Raw genomic sequence first — 16,869 nt, 5'->3', positions numbered from 1 at the left:
ACCTCCTTGGTCACACACAATAATAGAATCCTAAAAGAGACTTCGGCATCAGCTCATACATGCTGTTCATCTTTATACTGGAACTCCCAACGTAAAACCATCAGCATTCTTCCTCTTTTTGCCTTACCAAAAGACATGGTGAATAACTCAACCCAATGATAATCCATGCACAGGAAGCAACCAGAAATCTTCTCTCACTTAAAGACAGCGTTTCCTTATCTTCTTCAAACATTGGTATCCAAACAAACCAATTTTCCCACCAAAATCCACTCAAAAGGTCCAGGGGTGATTACACAAATCCTTGACCATGCAGAGGGTGTCTGACACAAATGGGTAGTAGCTAAACTTGGAAAAGCAGTGTTCCCACCTTAAGGAGCTCACCCACGTAAAAATATAAGTGACAAATACTTTGGAGACCTAGTTCACCTTAGTAGTTCCATTGATAAAGCACTAGTTCAAAAATTGAGCTAACAAAGATCACAACAAAACCATTCCAACCTTCTGAATATATAACACAATTCAATACTTGAAGATGATACAAAAGGAGTCAGAGTGGTAGCAGTCGTTTCATTGTCTTCATGGTGAGACTATCACTTACAATAACCCTATTCACATTATTGATTCACAATCTCGCTTTTGGTTGAACACTTCTAAAGTTCTAAAACCTACGTTGTGTAACACGTGGAAGGTTTGGGGAACTTTTGACTTGTGAATACAATTGAGAAGCTGATGTGTTATCCTTGCCAAAATGGGAGAGAATAGAGGAGAGAAAGTAAGAAAGTTATATTAAACGTCTTCCAAAGACCTAGTGGGTCTATGAGACCAAAAGTGATACAATAGTGTCCATGTATAATCATCATGGTACAAAAGAAAACAAAGACTAGAGCTATGAGTGTGGAATGTCAAATCCAAGCCATATGATACAAAGTATGACTATCATCATCGTATAACCTATGGAGCTATTCGCTTCTGTGTCTTGTGTCTACTAAACATATGATTAGTGTTAATCTTCTTTGCTTAGCGTTAATCATGAACATGCTTTTGCAACACATGTTACATTGGTATTAGAGCTTAGGCCAGCCTTGCATGAGCCTAGATAGAACCTATTGTCACATACGAAAGCTCTAGGAGTTTTCTTTCAACCCTAAACACCATCCTGGAACAACTTGATGCAAAACGCAAAGAGAGATGGAAAGGAGAGAGACAGATGAGTTTCAGTATATTCATATAGTACAAAAAGGGTGTACATGTCTTAGGCAGCCCTTGGCTACCATCAAAAGGTGGTAAACACCTAGTCTACATCTAGTCTAAGGACCCTACTCCTTATATAGGCCTTGGAAATCCCCTATGGACTGGCCGACTTGCTGTCGGCCAGGTGTCCTGGACAAAATATTCTCTTTTTGCTGCAGACGACAGAAGCATCTTCACTTGTTTGCTGGCTGACAGCCACTTGAGTCCTCCACAAGGTAATCCCGGCCCACACAAGCAGCACCAGCTCCAAAATCTCATTCTAATCTTGTTCTTTATCTGTTGCCCTTCAAGGATTAATCTTTAGTCCTAGGAATCAGCCTACACATGTCTTGCACATGACATCCCCCTCTGCTAAACTTGATGATGGGATTCCAAATTCTATTCTTGGATGACTGTCATCATCATATTGTCTATTCCTGGAATCCCAACCTGTCATCCTTCCCTTCCTCGCAACCTTTTCACTGAAAACCCTGCATGGTCTCTAAGTCCAACTCCGAATCTGATGAAGATCTATGCATCTGTTCCATCCTGTCCCCAATCCCTTCATGCCCTGTCCCTAAACACTCTCTGGTCTTCTTTTCTTGAGTATTGAGTCTGGCACTCTCACTCCACCCCTTGGAGGATCATCCTCCTTTGGAACCACTGCCTGAAAGCCTTTCTTGGTGTGCCCCAAGTGGCACCCGACTCACAGGATTGCCATTCCCCTTGGGTCTCGTGGAACACCACCAACCAACCTCCTAGGAACTTTTTCCATGTCTTGTGTTCCTTTCCTTGGACTGTGCACCTTCATTTGGGACTGAATCAGCGTTTAGCCTTGCTAAACCTGATATTAAAACAATGTTGCCTGGTCCCCACACCACCAAAAGATCAAGACACGGGCGATGGTTTCATCCATGCATGATGCAATAAGGATGTGGGACAAGGACAGCAACAATATCTCAGAACCAACCAAAAGCTCTGATACCAATGTCACATGCAGAAGCTCTGGGAGTCTTCTTTCATCCCTAAACACCATCCCGGAACAACCTCATGCAAAACGCAAGTAAGAGAGATCGAGAGAAGAGAGACAGAGAGAGAGAGAGAGCTGAGTTTTGGCATATTCATATAGTACAAAAAGGGTGTACATGTCTTGGCCAGCCCTTGGCTGCCATCAAAAGGTGGTAAACACCTAGTCTACATCTAGTATAAGGACCCTACTCCTTAGAGAAGTGTGTGAATGTCAACAATGAGCAATGATGCCTTGACCTACTGTCGGCCAAGTCCTTGACAAAATGTCACCAATTGGCCGACCATTTGGTCCATTCCTAGTTTTTGCGTCTCGTTCACTTGAGGCCAGGCCGGTGTCTCATGTGAAGAGGCCAGTATTTTGCTGACATGGACGGGAGCCAGACTGGTGCCACCCGTGTGTTAGCAGGATGGTGTCGTATGGACGGGAGCCAGATCAGTGCCACCCGTGTATGACCTGGACTGTGCTCGATCCATGGGACTGTCACGCCATGGAAGAGCCAGTATTCGTGCCGTGTTTTACCTATGGGACTGTCACACCATAGGGAAACTCGTGCCTGGAACTGTGTCTTACCTATGGGACTGTCACTCCATAGGAAGACCAGGTTTTTATGTTTTTATGTCGTGCCAGTTTAGTGCCGACAGATATTTTGTACATGTTCCATGAACGGGAGATATGTCCATGTTACTATCTGCACATGCACACATATTTTGCATGTTTGAAACTGTTTTCGCATGACATGTATTTGTGTGTTTGCCTGCCTGACGTGTTACTTACTGAGCGGGGACGCCTGCCAGTGAGTCGTAAAGTCTGCTCTGTATTCTGACGAGTTTCAGTGCATGTGAACAGGTGGTAAGTATATGGTACATGTTGTTAAATGTTATTTAATTCTAACCCCTTTGTTTTATAAGGTTAGGGGTTCACACTCATTTAAAAGTGGGCACCCCCTTTGGGCACCCACTTAGGGGCCAAGGTGGGGAGCCTCACTTTTAAGTGAGTGTGGGGGTGGGCATGGTCACCAACCCCCACTAATCCCCCACATGCATGCGTGGGTATTATCAATAGTTAACTCCACCTTAATTTATTAAAAGAGACTCCCTTCTTCAAGCGTGGAGCCATCGTTTTCCTCCTGGCGTTGCTTCATCACCCTTCGTAAGCTTCCTGGCGGCTGGAGTTTGCTACGCTTGCTGCTGTACGGCTGCTCATCCAATAGGCGGCTGCCTGCCCTGCACAAAGACGGCAGCACCCACTACTCAGCCTGCTGCGCCTGCCTTCCCTACAAGCTGGTTGCAACTACCTCCAACGGGCAACACCCTCTGCTCTGCCAGCTGCGCCTGCCCCTCTACAGGCGACTGAACCTTCTGCTACAGGCGGCTGTCTTCCATCTGCAGGCGGCTGTCTTCCATCTCCTCCCTACTGCTGCGCCTGCCCCTCTACAGGCGACTGAACCTCTGGATGCTGGCTGCGTTTCTGTACAGCCAGGCGCTCATTACATGTTTTGCCTATACAGAGTTGGCTGCCATCACATGAAGGCCACGTATTACCTCTGAATTGCTTTCCCCCAGGCGGCTGTGAATCCATCACTGTCAGGCTGTGCTCCAGCAGGCGGCTGTCTACAGCTATCTCTTGGTTTGTCTACTTTGAAAGTGGTGGTACATAGTGACTGTGCACTCCTTCTCCAATCAGGCAAGAGCAGGCGGCTGTGTCCTTTGTGGCGGTACATCATCTCCACGGGTGTTCTACAAGGAAGACTTCGCATCACCTGAGTGGCTTCATCATTCCGCAAGTTTTGGTCTTTTATCAAAGTGAGGTGCTCTCCGCGGAGTCCAGTGAAAGCACAGGACCGTAGTGATTGGACCACACTAGTGGTCGTTCTGCTTCGAGTTTTCTTCATCGAAATCCGAGCCTACTTGTTTGGTACTGTTTTCATATGTACATGGACATTATCTGGTTCTCAGAACCCATGGAGCATTGTATTCATTAAATACTCCCAATAAATATATCATATATTGAGGGGGGGGTCGGCCCGTTCCGGCCCCAGTGCTGGTGTCCATCTTTCCATTTCTGTTCATTTAAATTCAAGTTGTTTTAAAGTTGTCCATTTCAAATTTGTGGTTTTAAAGTTGTGCTATTAAGCGTGTGGGTGTCCAACGGAGTCCTTCCCACTTGACGGGATCGGTTTCATTGGTATCAGAGCACGGTTGTTTCCCTCTTCCTAGTGGGGAAACGAACCTGTGTACTGGACATCCCGCTCTTAGCAAACTTTGAACACAATGGACAGCCAAGGCAACCCTTTGGAAGTACCAAATTCGAGGGGTCCATCTAGTGCTTCTCGTGGGTCTGATGCCCTGCGAGGTAGACACAAGCCCCTTGAAAGGGTTATTGATAGTGAATCCAAGGGTCAACTGTCTCCAGGAAAGACAGTTATGCTTGAACAAGACCCTGATGCTATGAGAGCTGAAATGGAACATATGAGAAAACTTTTGCAGGCTCAAGAGCAAGAATTAAAGTTTTTGCATGAAGATCCCCATCTGCAAAGTGCTATTGAAGCCAGGAAGGCTGATGCTATGGTTGATGTAACCTTTGAATCAATGGCTCGTGAAGTGGGCAAGAAACCAAGGGAGTTGGCACTTGCCTATCTCCTTCGCAAAGGTGATATCAAAGAGGGGGATGACGGAGAGCTAAAATTCAGAAATCCACCTCGTTTGAAGCATGGAGATCCCTCATCCCAGAGGCTAAAATCTTTTATGCAAAAGGAAGAGGTGACTGTCACCTCTCGTCATGCATCCTCTCCACAAGGCACTAAGCCTGACAGATATTTGTATGCCAGTGCTCATGGAGGGCATCAAAGTCACATGCATGCAAGATATGTATCTCATGGTGACAGGTTTGCTTCCAGAAAAATTTTGCCTTCTGAGTTGTCTCATGGAGAGACTATGCCATATGCAGGTAAGTCACATGCATCTGAGCTTCGAGTTCGTGGAGCACATGCCACCGTGCCCCATGAAGCTTCTATGACGGCCCATGGAGCCCATGCAGATAGGGCTACCCCGTTGGATAAGGGGAAAATAAAAAGAAAGGACCATGAGCCTCATGCCAGGAAGCTCAAGGAGTTCAAAGCAGGTGATAAATCTGTCAAATTTGATGTCTTTCATGGTGAACATGATGCCTCTTAGACTTGTTGAGTTTGCCTACAACAATACAATCCATGCTTCCACAGGAAAGGCTCCGTTTGAGACTATTTATGGCAGAGTGGTCTTGCCACCCATCCTTCGTACAAAGGATGAGATTTTTGCAGCTGATGAATATGTTCGTGACTTGGATGTTGCCTTTGGTCAGGTGCGGACAGCCATTGCAAGATCTCAGGATAAGCATAAAAAGGCTGCTGACAAGCATAGAAGGGACATGGAAGTCAAAGAAGGTGATTGGGTATTGCTGAAATTTGAGAAGGCTAGGCTTCGGAAGAGGCCAGGACGAGAAGGATCATATCCTAAGCTTTCTCCTCGCTATTATGGACCCTTCAAGGTGATTCACAAGATCAATGAAGTGTCCTACAGGATTGCTTTACCTAGTCATTGGAAGATTCACAATGCTTTTCATGTGAGTCTATTTCGGAAATATGTGGGGCCAGATCCTGATGAGCCTGTCACAGAAGATCCGCCAGAAATTGAAGAGCTTGAGGAGATCCTCCAGCCAGAACAGATTGTTTTTCACAAGGAGTGAAGTTTAAAAATTATTTGCCTATTGATGCCAAATGGGTAAATGAGGATTATTTTGCAGATTATCCGCAATTGTTGCAGGCATATCTTGAGGATTTTAAGTTGAGGTCAACTCTTTAGAAGCCCGGGGGGATGTCACCAATTGGCCGACCATTTGGTCCATTCCTAGTTTTTGCGTCTCGTTCACTTGAGGCCAGGCCGGTGTCTCATGTGAAGAGGCCAGTATTTTGCTGACATGGACGGGAGCCAGACTGGTGCCACCCGTGTGTTAGCAGGATGGTGTCGTATGGACGGGAGCCAGATCAGTGCCACCCGTGTATGACCTGGACTGTGCTCGATCCATGGGACTGTCACGCCATGGAAGAGCCAGTATTCGTGCCGTGTTTTACCTATGGGACTGTCACACCATAGGGAAACTCGTGCCTGGAACTGTGTCTTACCTATGGGACTGTCACTCCATAGGAAGACCAGGTTTTTATGTTTTTATGTCGTGCCAGTTTAGTGCCGACAGATATTTTGTACATGTTCCATGAACGGGAGATATGTCCATGTTACTATCTGCACATGCACACATATTTTGCATGTTTGAAACTGTTTTCGCATGACATGTATTTGTGTGTTTGCCTGCCTGACGTGTTACTTACTGAGCGGGGACGCCTGCCAGTGAGTCGTGAAGTCTGCTCTGTATTCTGACGAGTTTCAGTGCATGTGAACAGGTGGTAAGTATATGGTACATGTTGTTAAATGTTATTTAATTCTAACCCCTTTGTTTTATAAGGTTAGGGGTTCACACTCATTTAAAAGTGGGCACCCCCTTTGGGCACCCACTTAGGGGCCAAGGTGGGGAGCCTCACTTTTAAGTGAGTGTGGGGGTGGGCATGGTCACCAACCCCCACTAATCCCCCACATGCATGCGTGGGTATTATCAATAGTTAACTCCACCTTAATTTATTAAAAGAGACTCCCTTCTTCAAGCGTGGAGCCATCGTTTTCCTCCTGGCGTTGCTTCATCACCCTTCGTAAGCTTCCTGGCGGCTGGAGTTTGCTACGCTTGCTGCTGTACGGCTGCTCATCCAATAGGCGGCTGCCTGCCCTGCACAAAGACGGCAGCACCCACTACTCAGCCTGCTGCGCCTGCCTTCCCTACAAGCTGGTTGCAACTACCTCCAACGGGCAACACCCTCTGCTCTGCCAGCTGCGCCTGCCCCTCTACAGGCGACTGAACCTTCTGCTACAGGCGGCTGTCTTCCATCTGCAGGCGGCTGTCTTCCATCTCCTCCCTACTGCTGCGCCTGCCCCTCTACAGGCGACTGAACCTCTGGATGCTGGCTGCGTTTCTGTACAGCCAGGCGCTCATTACATGTTTTGCCTATACAGAGTTGGCTGCCATCACATGAAGGCCACGTATTACCTCTGAATTGCTTTCCCCCAGGCGGCTGTGTATCCATCACTATCAGGCTGTGCTCCAGCAGGCGGCTGTCTACAGCTATCTCTTGGTTTGTCTACTTTGAAAGTGGTGGTACATAGTGACTGTGCACTCCTTCTCCAATCAGGCAAGAGCAGGCGGCTGTGTCCTTTGTGGCGGTACATCATCTCCACGGGTGTTCTACAAGGAAGACTTCGCATCACCTGAGTGGCTTCATCATTCCGCAAGTTTTGGTCTTTTATCAACCAACTACAAGTAAGTGATTTTCAGATTTGAGTAAAGCATTTAATGTTTAAATCTGATAAGGGATTCATCCCTCTACGGCCACACCCGTTCGGTGCCGGGTTGTCCAAGCTGTGTTGGCGAACCTCGGTCCAAAGGTGCTGAGATCGGGAGAGCCAGGCGTTAGTACGAGAGCGCCTGTTTGTGCGTGGTCTCGGAACACCAGTGAGGTGCTCTCCGCGGAGTCCAGTGAAAGCACAGGACCGTAGTGATTGGACCACACTAGTGGTCGTTCTGCTTCGAGTTTTCTTCATCGAAATCCGAGCCTACTTGTTTGGTACTGTTTTCATATGTACATGGACATTATCTGGTTCTCAGAACCCATGGAGCATTGTATTCATTAAATACTCCCAATAAATATATCATATATTGAGGGGGGGGTCGGCCCGTTCCGGCCCCAGTGCTGGTGTCCATCTTTCCATTTCTGTTCATTTAAATTCAAGTTGTTTTAAAGTTGTCCATTTCAAATTTGTGGTTTTAAAGTTGTGCTATTAAGCGTGTGGGTGTCCAACGGAGTCCTTCCCACTTGACGGGATCGGTTTCACAAAATATTCTCTTTTGCTACAGCCGACAGAAGCTTTGATGGCCGACAGCCACCTGAGTCGTGCACAAAGTATTCCCTGCCCACACAAGCCGCACTAGCTGCAAAAACTGGTTCTAATCTTGTTCTTTATCTATTGCCCTTCAAGGATTAGTCCTAGGAATTAGCCTGCACATGTCTTGCACATGACACCTATGCATGCTGAAAATTAGGGTTTCTAAAATCAGGGTTTGCATTTTAGGGTTCGCACACCAAAATTAGGGTTTTCATATTTTGCATGAGTTCAACCCTAGCAACAACGTTTTCAATCCTAGATTCAATGTGGAAAGTGGAAAAACCAAATTAGGGTTTCCGTTTTTAGGGTTTCAACCCATTTTTGCCTGTAGCATAGGTTGCATGTAGGGTAGAATATGCACAAGACTTAGCCTAGGTCTAACCTAGGTAGGAAAAGAGTCCTTTTTGCTATTCCCTCCACCAAAACCTCACCTCGATGGAGAGCAATGATGCTTGGAAAGAAGAGTTATGGCATGACTATGAGACTATGCAGAGTCGTTTTGGAGACGAGAAGATGAAGAACAATATAAAAGGGAACACGAACACCAAGCTCAGTACGAATAAATCATGGCCGACGATAGGTAACAATTCATAGAAGAGGCGTCGGCAACGCGAGAAAGAAGCACATCAAGTAAAGCTTCAAGAAGAGGCGTCAAGCCCAAAGCGAGGTTGGGCACATCTCAAGGAAACATGGACACAGTCCATGGTAGCATCAACAAAGGCCAAGGAGGAATCACCTCCGGTTGTGAAGCAGTCCAAGACTGATAGCGTTGACGCAACAAAAAGAGAGCTTCTAAGACGAGTTCGCGGGAGACTGTCAGAATACGCAACCGAGATGATGACCAAATCTGGGAACACAAGAGCAAACACAGTGCAGAAAAACAGCACAAGAGAAGGAGAGAGATAGAGGCGTGTAACTCTGCTCTATATACACAAAGAAGATCCCGAATAATGATACAATGTGGCAAGGGGCTGTGGGGCCATTTTATATGGCCCCCAGGCAGCAGTCGACCTGCTGTAGGACAGCCGACAGGACCTACATCTCCACAACCAGTATAAAAATACCTAGTCGGCCAGAAATGAACAGTCGGCATGTCCCTGGAAGCACCACTATCTAGAATCCACTCCCGAGTATCCATAGCGGAGAGTCCTCCAACCTCCTCCCTGCCTGAAGAAAATGAAACATCGGTGTCCACCTCCAAGTGCACAAAAGCCGAAGTCTTCATGATTGCTGCTGAGGAATCTTCACCCTTCTCGGTCTTCCGCTTGGGACACTGCCTCCAATAGTGGCCTTTCTCGCCACAATCATTACATGTCCTCTCTGCCTTTAGTTTCTCGCGGTCAACGTCGGACTTCTTCTCAGAAGACTTCTCCGATGAAGCCTTCCCTTTGCCCGTGTTACAGCCTTTTGACCGTTGGCCAGTTAAGGCCTCCGAACCTCCACCCTGAGGAGGGTTCAAGAATCTTTCCTCCTGGTCCAAGACCATGGGCACAAGCTCCTCCCAAGTAATGGTGCTGAGCATGCCACTGGTAATCAAAGATGAGTAAAATGCTGAGTACTGAAAGGGCAAATGCGACAGCAACGTTATGGCCATGTCCTTTGACGATATCTCCTTCCCAGCCTGGAGAACTTCCTGCTGAAGAGCCTGCAGCTTGTTAATATGCTCCCGCATCGTCGACGACTTTGCAGGGCTCATAACCCGCATTTGTACTTCCAAGGAAATCCTCTTCATGGGCGATACCCTGTTGTAAAGAGAAGCCAAATGCTGCCATATACCTCTGGCCAGCGTCATATGCTTTACATGATTGATTACCTGCGGTGTGCAGTTGAGAAAGATAAATGAACGGACCCTGGCGTTGACACGATCCCACAACTGTGTCTGTGCCTCCCGGTCCTCAAGGGTCGATGGTAACTCCCCCTCCTCTACTTCCGACCGTGGAACCCCAACAACGATGAAATCAGCAAGGTCGTAAGATTCCAGAACAGATTCCATCATAACCTTCCATATGCCGTAGTTGTTCCCATCCAACTGACGGTTCACAGGGAACGTGGGGAGTGTAGGGTTCTTCACATGCCTCTCAGCCATCTCTAACAAATCTGCCATTGCAGGGATGTAATCTGAAAAAGGGTGGGTGGGTGGGAACAAAGAAGAACTTACACCTGCAAGTGGCTGTCCAGCAAATCAGCCCGCCGTCCTCTTGCTTCTCCTCTTCCCGAACAGTCCCAAACAGTCCACCTATAAGCAACACAATAGTCCCCCTCTTGCTCACACAAATCCCAAGAACTATCAAGAGCCTAGGGCTCTGATACCATGTTAGAATACACAACGGAGATGATAACCAAATCTGGGAACACGAGCAAACACAGTGCAGAAAAACAACACAAGAGAAGGAGAGAGATAGAGGCGTGTAACTCTGCTCTATATACACAAAGAAGATCCTGAATAATGATACAATGTGGCAAGGGGCTGTGGGGCCATTTTATATGGCCCCCCCCAAGCAGCAGTTGGCCTGCTGTAGGACAACCGACAGGACCTACATCTCCACAACCAGTATAAAAATACCCAATCGACCAGAAATGAACAGTCGGCCAGCACCAGAACTGAAGTCGGATACTGCAAGTACAGTGTCACGTGCATCCCGCACTTGGATGCCACGTAGACATTTCTGTACAGAAGGTGCAGGACCTGGGATGGTGAACTGGTCCCATGTGAGCCCAAGTCAGCCAGGGATCCATCTCAGTCGTCCGAGGTCAGGTGTGCATTGTCCTGCACATGAGTCCAAGGTCAGGTGAGCACTGTCCTGCACATGAAGCAGTGCCAGTCCGCGCTATGAGTCTCCCTCTGGAATGATGTCAGATGTTCTGAGTATCTGGTTTGCAACTGGATGCCAGGCCTCTGTACAGTGCGAGGATTTGCACTTGCACTTGTAGAATGGGCATGGGGGAGGTGTAGAACCACCCCCAAGGGGCCAGGAGGGCCCAAGCTTTGCCCACCAGCCAAGGCATGGGCTGGAGGGGCTGTCGGCCAGCTGTACTGCTGCTGGACAGGCAGCCGACAGGGTCAGAAACCCTAACCAGCAGGTCAGGCCAGGTGTAGGGGCAGTCCCACACCCATGCGCAGCATGGTACTGTCCCACACAAGCTTAAGCGCAGGCTGGACAGCAGTGTGAAAGCATGCGCAGGCTGGACAGCAGTTATTATTAGTGTGAAAGCACTTTATTAAAAGAACCTAGTCGTGGGGATGTTATTAGCTGGCCGACTGGATGCTGAAAGGGGTATAAAAGCCCAGCCAAGAACTCAATGATCCCATCTCATAATTCACCAAGTGCTCCAAGCAAACAAGGGCCAGGACAGCCAAGAACTTGCTAAAGCAAAGGGGTGAAGGACTGAAGGTCAAGGGCAGGTTTTCCAGCCAAGAAAAGGTCTAGTACTTTGTATTTGTTTTCAGATTTTACATCATTCTAATAAAGCAAATACACCATCCGTGGTGGGGGCCCTACAGAGGGTAATTGGGACTCAATACTGTGTCCTCTCCATCTCCCCCTTCTCTCTCTATTTTCTGCACATCGTCTTTCAGTTTGTGCGTTAATTCCGTCGCGAAAAGAGTGCTGATTTCTGAGTTTTGAAGTACCGATCCTTCTCCGAAGCTTCCGCATATTACATACAGTCGGCCAAGATAAAGACATCCTGCCACCTCAGGGCTGCCACCCAAGCCACAGAAAAATGGAAAAAAATAGGGAAAAAATACAAGGAGTGAGGAAAAATGAGAACAACACCTACAAGGGCGGGCACACCCACGACAAAGGCCCTAGTGTCTACATAAAGACAGGAAATGACTTCTAACAGAGACGTGATCACAAAAAGAGGTGTTTCCGAGGAGGAGCCATTACCCAGGATGCACGTGCCAGAGCCGAAACCAGAACCAGAACCACAGATCAAGCAGGTGGATCTCTCCAAATCCTATTTGGAGGAGGATGAGGTCGTCCCGACAGTTTCAGAGGAGCTTCCAGAAAATCTCTCCAAACTGGTAACATGCGGAAGCTCTAAGAGTCTTCTTTCAGCCCTAAACACCACTTAGAACATGCTGATGCAAAAACGCAGACAGAAGGGAGAGTAGAGAGAGAGAGAGATAGCTAGAAATTCAGTATATTCATATGGTACAAAAAGGTACTCTAAATCTACAGCCATGGGCTACCTTCCTGAAAAGGTGTAAACACCCAAAATCTTCCTAATACTAGACCCACTCCTTAGTGGAGTGAATGAGTCCATCAATGAGCACATGCGCCTATTTATAGGCCTCTTGGACCATTGGAGTGCTTGCCGACCAGCACCGACTGGACTAGATCTCATAAATCTTTGATGCGCTTGCAGCCGACTGTCCTTGTGTGCAGCCGACAGTCCCTGGGTGCAGTCGACAGTCCTTCAATGCCTTCCATGTCCTGCTCCACGTCCAACACTGGCCAAAACTTCAGCATACTCCTAAATTTTGTTTTTCTTACATCTTTTTCTGGCTACCCCTTCTGGACTAGCTTTAGGTTATGTCCATGGGAAAACATGCACATGACACCTATGAGGAGGGAGAAGAGACAACATGTAATTCAGAAGATTACGAGACCAAGCCAGAGAACTTGAAGACCAAGTCAGAAAGGTTGGGGATTGAGCTAATGGATATGAAGTGCAGTCTTCAATTGGAACAGAACGGAATTGAAGCAAAGGTGCATGGATTACCCCAATGCTTCAAGCTTAACACGAGGGGATGTCATGTGGTTAATCGCGATGCTCATAGACATGTATATTCTCATTCGCAAATATATGGGCACATTTAGAGTGGATTTCACAGCCCTATAGGCTCCCGGAAGTGCCCAAGACATAGCCCAATGTTTTTGGGCATAGTTTGGACACAAAATATGACTTTTTGGGCAATGTTTTGTGGGAAAAAAAGGCAAAACCGACTTGATTACGAATTCATACCTTTTCCCTATAAATAGGACCATTAGGCATTCATTAGAATCAACATTCAAATATCAAGAGGATCCATTTGCCAGAGTCTCCAAGGCAACAAGGACACAATGGTGGATCAGCAAGAGCTTCTCTTGTCCGATTGCAAGTAGAGGGCTCCAAGGATCTTTGATATGCATCATGAAGCTATGAATCAGCAAGATCATTGTATATACAGCATGTTTTGGCAATATACAATAGATTAGGTCTCTCTCTCCTTCTCTTATGTGTCTTTGCTAAACATAGGATTAACGTTAATCCTCTTTGCTTAGCGTTAATCATGAACACGCTTCCACAATGCATGTTACATCAAATTATTTAGGAAATCCAGTGTCTACCTGTGTGAAAGCCTTATCTGTCCAAAATAACTAACAAGGTAAAAGGATGATCATGTATGATTTATGGGATCATGGGCATGGTCAGGACAGCCCATGGGCACCCAATGGATGCCCGAATATCCAAACAAAAAGGGATAAAGGCTGGACATCCAAAGGGCGTCCATTAAAAAGGGGGTAAAGGCAATTATTTGATATTTGCCCAAAAAGCTCAAGTCGGCCTTTAGAGACTGTCCGACCAGCAGTAGAGACACTATATAATGGTGTTCATGCTGCCCATCAAATCATTCTGCATTCGCCAACAGCCCACAATAATACTTCAGCCGTCAGGCAAGCAGTAGAAGCAAATATGCAAGGAGCAGGGAGCAGGAGAGGCATATGCGAATTCAGCCCCAGGGTGCGCTGAAAACGCAGTGCATCATCAGAATACTGGTCACCTACCAGCAGGAGCTGCACTCTTCAGCCAGGGCAGCCAACACATCAAGGAAAGAGGGGAATTCCCTAATTTCAGGTCAGTCTCAATTGCGCTCCAAGTCTGTTCAAAGGCTGATGTTTCTCCGGTTGAGGGCTGCTCCGACCCTTTCCCTTCTAATGGCTCTAAACTTCTATTTCCCATTTCCCCCCTATAAATTGGAACAGAATCTTGGGCCTGTTGTCCCAGGCAAACCCCAATTGTATGCACCTTATGAAAAAAGTATGCTACCTTATCAAAGATAACAACTGAACGCATGTGGCCCATAAGTGAATATGATGTTGAATCTTGACTCCGTCTCATTTTAGCAGTCAATGAGTAATAATCTCAACATCAGAAAAACTGAGAACGGCACGGAAAATCATTGCCAATGTAGCATAAAAATGGCCTTCCTATCTAAATGAAGAGAGCAAGGCGAGTTGGAGCAAATGAAACTATCAGGGAAATGGTGTATGAATAAACTACAGATTTTGCTGACGATGTAGCAAAGACATTTGCAAAAAGGTAATTTCACTTGACACTTAAGCAGAAAAAGAATAAAATGCACAAAGAAAAGTTTTGGGTGCTTCTCAAACTTAAGAAATAATCTTTTGCTAGTCTACTAAGAAGTCCTCCAACCATTTAACTCCATTCTAGCATCCCATCAGTGCCATAAAAACAAATGTCTGCCTTCCTATTTTGAGATTATAACCAGCAAGTTGCTAGCTACCTAAGATAGTTGACCTCCTCATGTAATAATGTGTTAAGCATTTTCTTGGACCTTAGGATCACAAAATAACTCTATGTGAACATATGGCCTCTCAAGACACATTTCTTCGAGCAAAATCCAACGATATATTCAATGCCGTAGACAGTAAAAACCCAATAAATGTATGTAAATATGGCTATTGGCAATGGTAACAACCAAGAAGCGAGTAGCTTTATGCTCATACAAAAACTTACTGGCATGAGTGGTTTCGAGATCAAGAGAAAGAGATTCCAACTACTCGGAAATTTCTTGTGGTTTGCCTTGGACTTTCAACTCTCTGGATGTCTTAATAGAACAATTACTCACACACATACATGCAATGGCCATACACGCGTGTGCACATGCTCGTGCACGTGCATAGACTTTTCCTTTTTCAAGAGATGTGAGAACTGGCAGAATGGATTGAAAAGCACACATACATGAGTGTTGGGGGCAGCAGTGGAGATCTGACGGTGGGAAAGCCGGTGCAGAATGTTCTCGCTCTTCCTCCACATCCGTGCCTTCTGCCTCCGCCTCAAGGGGGGCCGAGCTAACCCTAGTTTTCGCAGAGCCTGATGATGATAATAGTGATAGGGGAGCACGAGATGCTGGAGGTTTGAAGAGGGTGCCTGACAGCACCCCTTCGCAGCACACCATGCCAGCCTCGATCAAGCCCACGTCTTCTCATCTATTGAGCCTCACATAATCACACATACTGTTGCAAAAAATCCTCATGGACAACCGGAATCCCTAGAAGCCAGAGATCTCTCTGCTTCTCAAAAAAATTCGCACCTTTACCCTGTCCGAATCAGACGAATTCACCTGGAGAAATGCTTGGGTTCCTGCGGAAAGCGCAATCTCTGGTTCCTCCGTGACGCGTCCTGCTCTCAGCAAATTAGGAGGAAAAAAGCTGCTTCTGCTATGCTAGGTCGCTCAAATCTCTGTAAGAAACTGCAAAAGACCTGTGTTTGATGTTCATGTACAGCCAAGGAGGTCAAAGCTGTAAGAGACCAATGTTCGAGCTTTCTTCAGACGTCAAAAACCACCATGACCATTAATCTTCCTGTGTTCCAGAGATGGATGACGCATACTGTGCAGAGGGCACCATAGCCAGAAAGCGTTGACGACAGGTCCTTCACGACATAAGTAGAGGTGTGTGAGTGTATGTGTGCATTTCTTGTTCATTCCCTCGTGACAGGAGGAGCACCACATGAATTTTCTAATTACCGCATCGGGGGAATATAATAAATAGTATATACGAGTGCCGCAAATATATATTTATATATATATATATATATAATATATTTTAGAAAAGTGCAAGCGGTGTGTAAGAACAAGGGCCACCCAAATGTTGTGTGTAGGTATTTCTTGAGGCCCCTTTCTCACTTGAGCACAGATTGAGCCCCTGCTGCCCAAACATCAGCATGCTCTCACCACCTTAAACTCAATAAGATAAGCAAAAATAAAAATAAAAATAAAAACAACTATAATCTTTGTCGTTGATCTTATTTGTTTTTTTGTCATCATTTATTTTGGTACTACCTATAGCACCACGATGTGAGGAGTGTTTTTTTAGGGACAATCAAAGCTCTTGTGGTCAATAGTCGAGGGATCTGACAGTGTAGGAATTCTTTTTGTTTAAGAATATTTTATAATTTGAAGTTTTAATTTTTAATAGCATTCGATAGTTTAGATTTGGTGTAAAGAAATGTTTTCATTAGCATTAATGTTTGTGTAAGTATAGATATTGTTCACAAGAAGTCAATAGACAAGCAAAAGGAAGGGTGGTATAATGGTATTCTATAATTTTTGTTTTTCAAAATTTTAGATTTAGTATTGATGTGTCTTGATTGGCATTTAATGTTTGTGTAAGTTCACAACACAATGACACCACACCCTTTTGCGAATGTATTTGCTATTAAAGTGTGTCTATAAGAGAATGTATGCATGTGTAGTTTACTATATAGCATTTACATCTATCACTGAGACATTTATAAATTCTCAATTGATTAGAAAAAAATATATTACTTTATATCCAAGGCAAGTTTCCTTCCCTT

General features: G+C 45.9%; 1 protein-coding gene across 7 annotated transcripts in view; it reads right to left on the bottom strand.

Annotated features, from left to right (window-relative positions):
- DET1 (light-mediated development protein 1 / deetiolated1 (DET1)) overlaps positions 1-16,080 on the bottom strand; it is a 39,043-nt gene extending 22,963 nt beyond the window's left edge. For all 7 annotated transcript variants that reach the window (XR_015267010.1, XM_086805549.1, XM_086805550.1 and 4 more), the window contains exon 1: positions 15,253-16,080. Coding sequence is in view for 6 of the 7 variants with exons in the window: in XM_086805549.1 (XP_086661675.1) it covers positions 15,253-15,327 (75 nt within the window). In the remaining variant the exon portion in view is untranslated. The remainder of the gene's footprint in view (positions 1-15,252) is intronic.
- Positions 16,081-16,869: the final 789 nt, after the last annotated feature.

This window comes from Cibotium barometz, chromosome 11, assembly GCF_041138505.1.
Source record: "Cibotium barometz isolate CiBa-2024 chromosome 11, ASM4113850v1, whole genome shotgun sequence".
NCBI lineage: Eukaryota > Viridiplantae > Streptophyta > Polypodiopsida > Cyatheales > Cibotiaceae > Cibotium > Cibotium barometz.
This window is presented reverse-complemented; position numbering and strand designations above follow the sequence as displayed.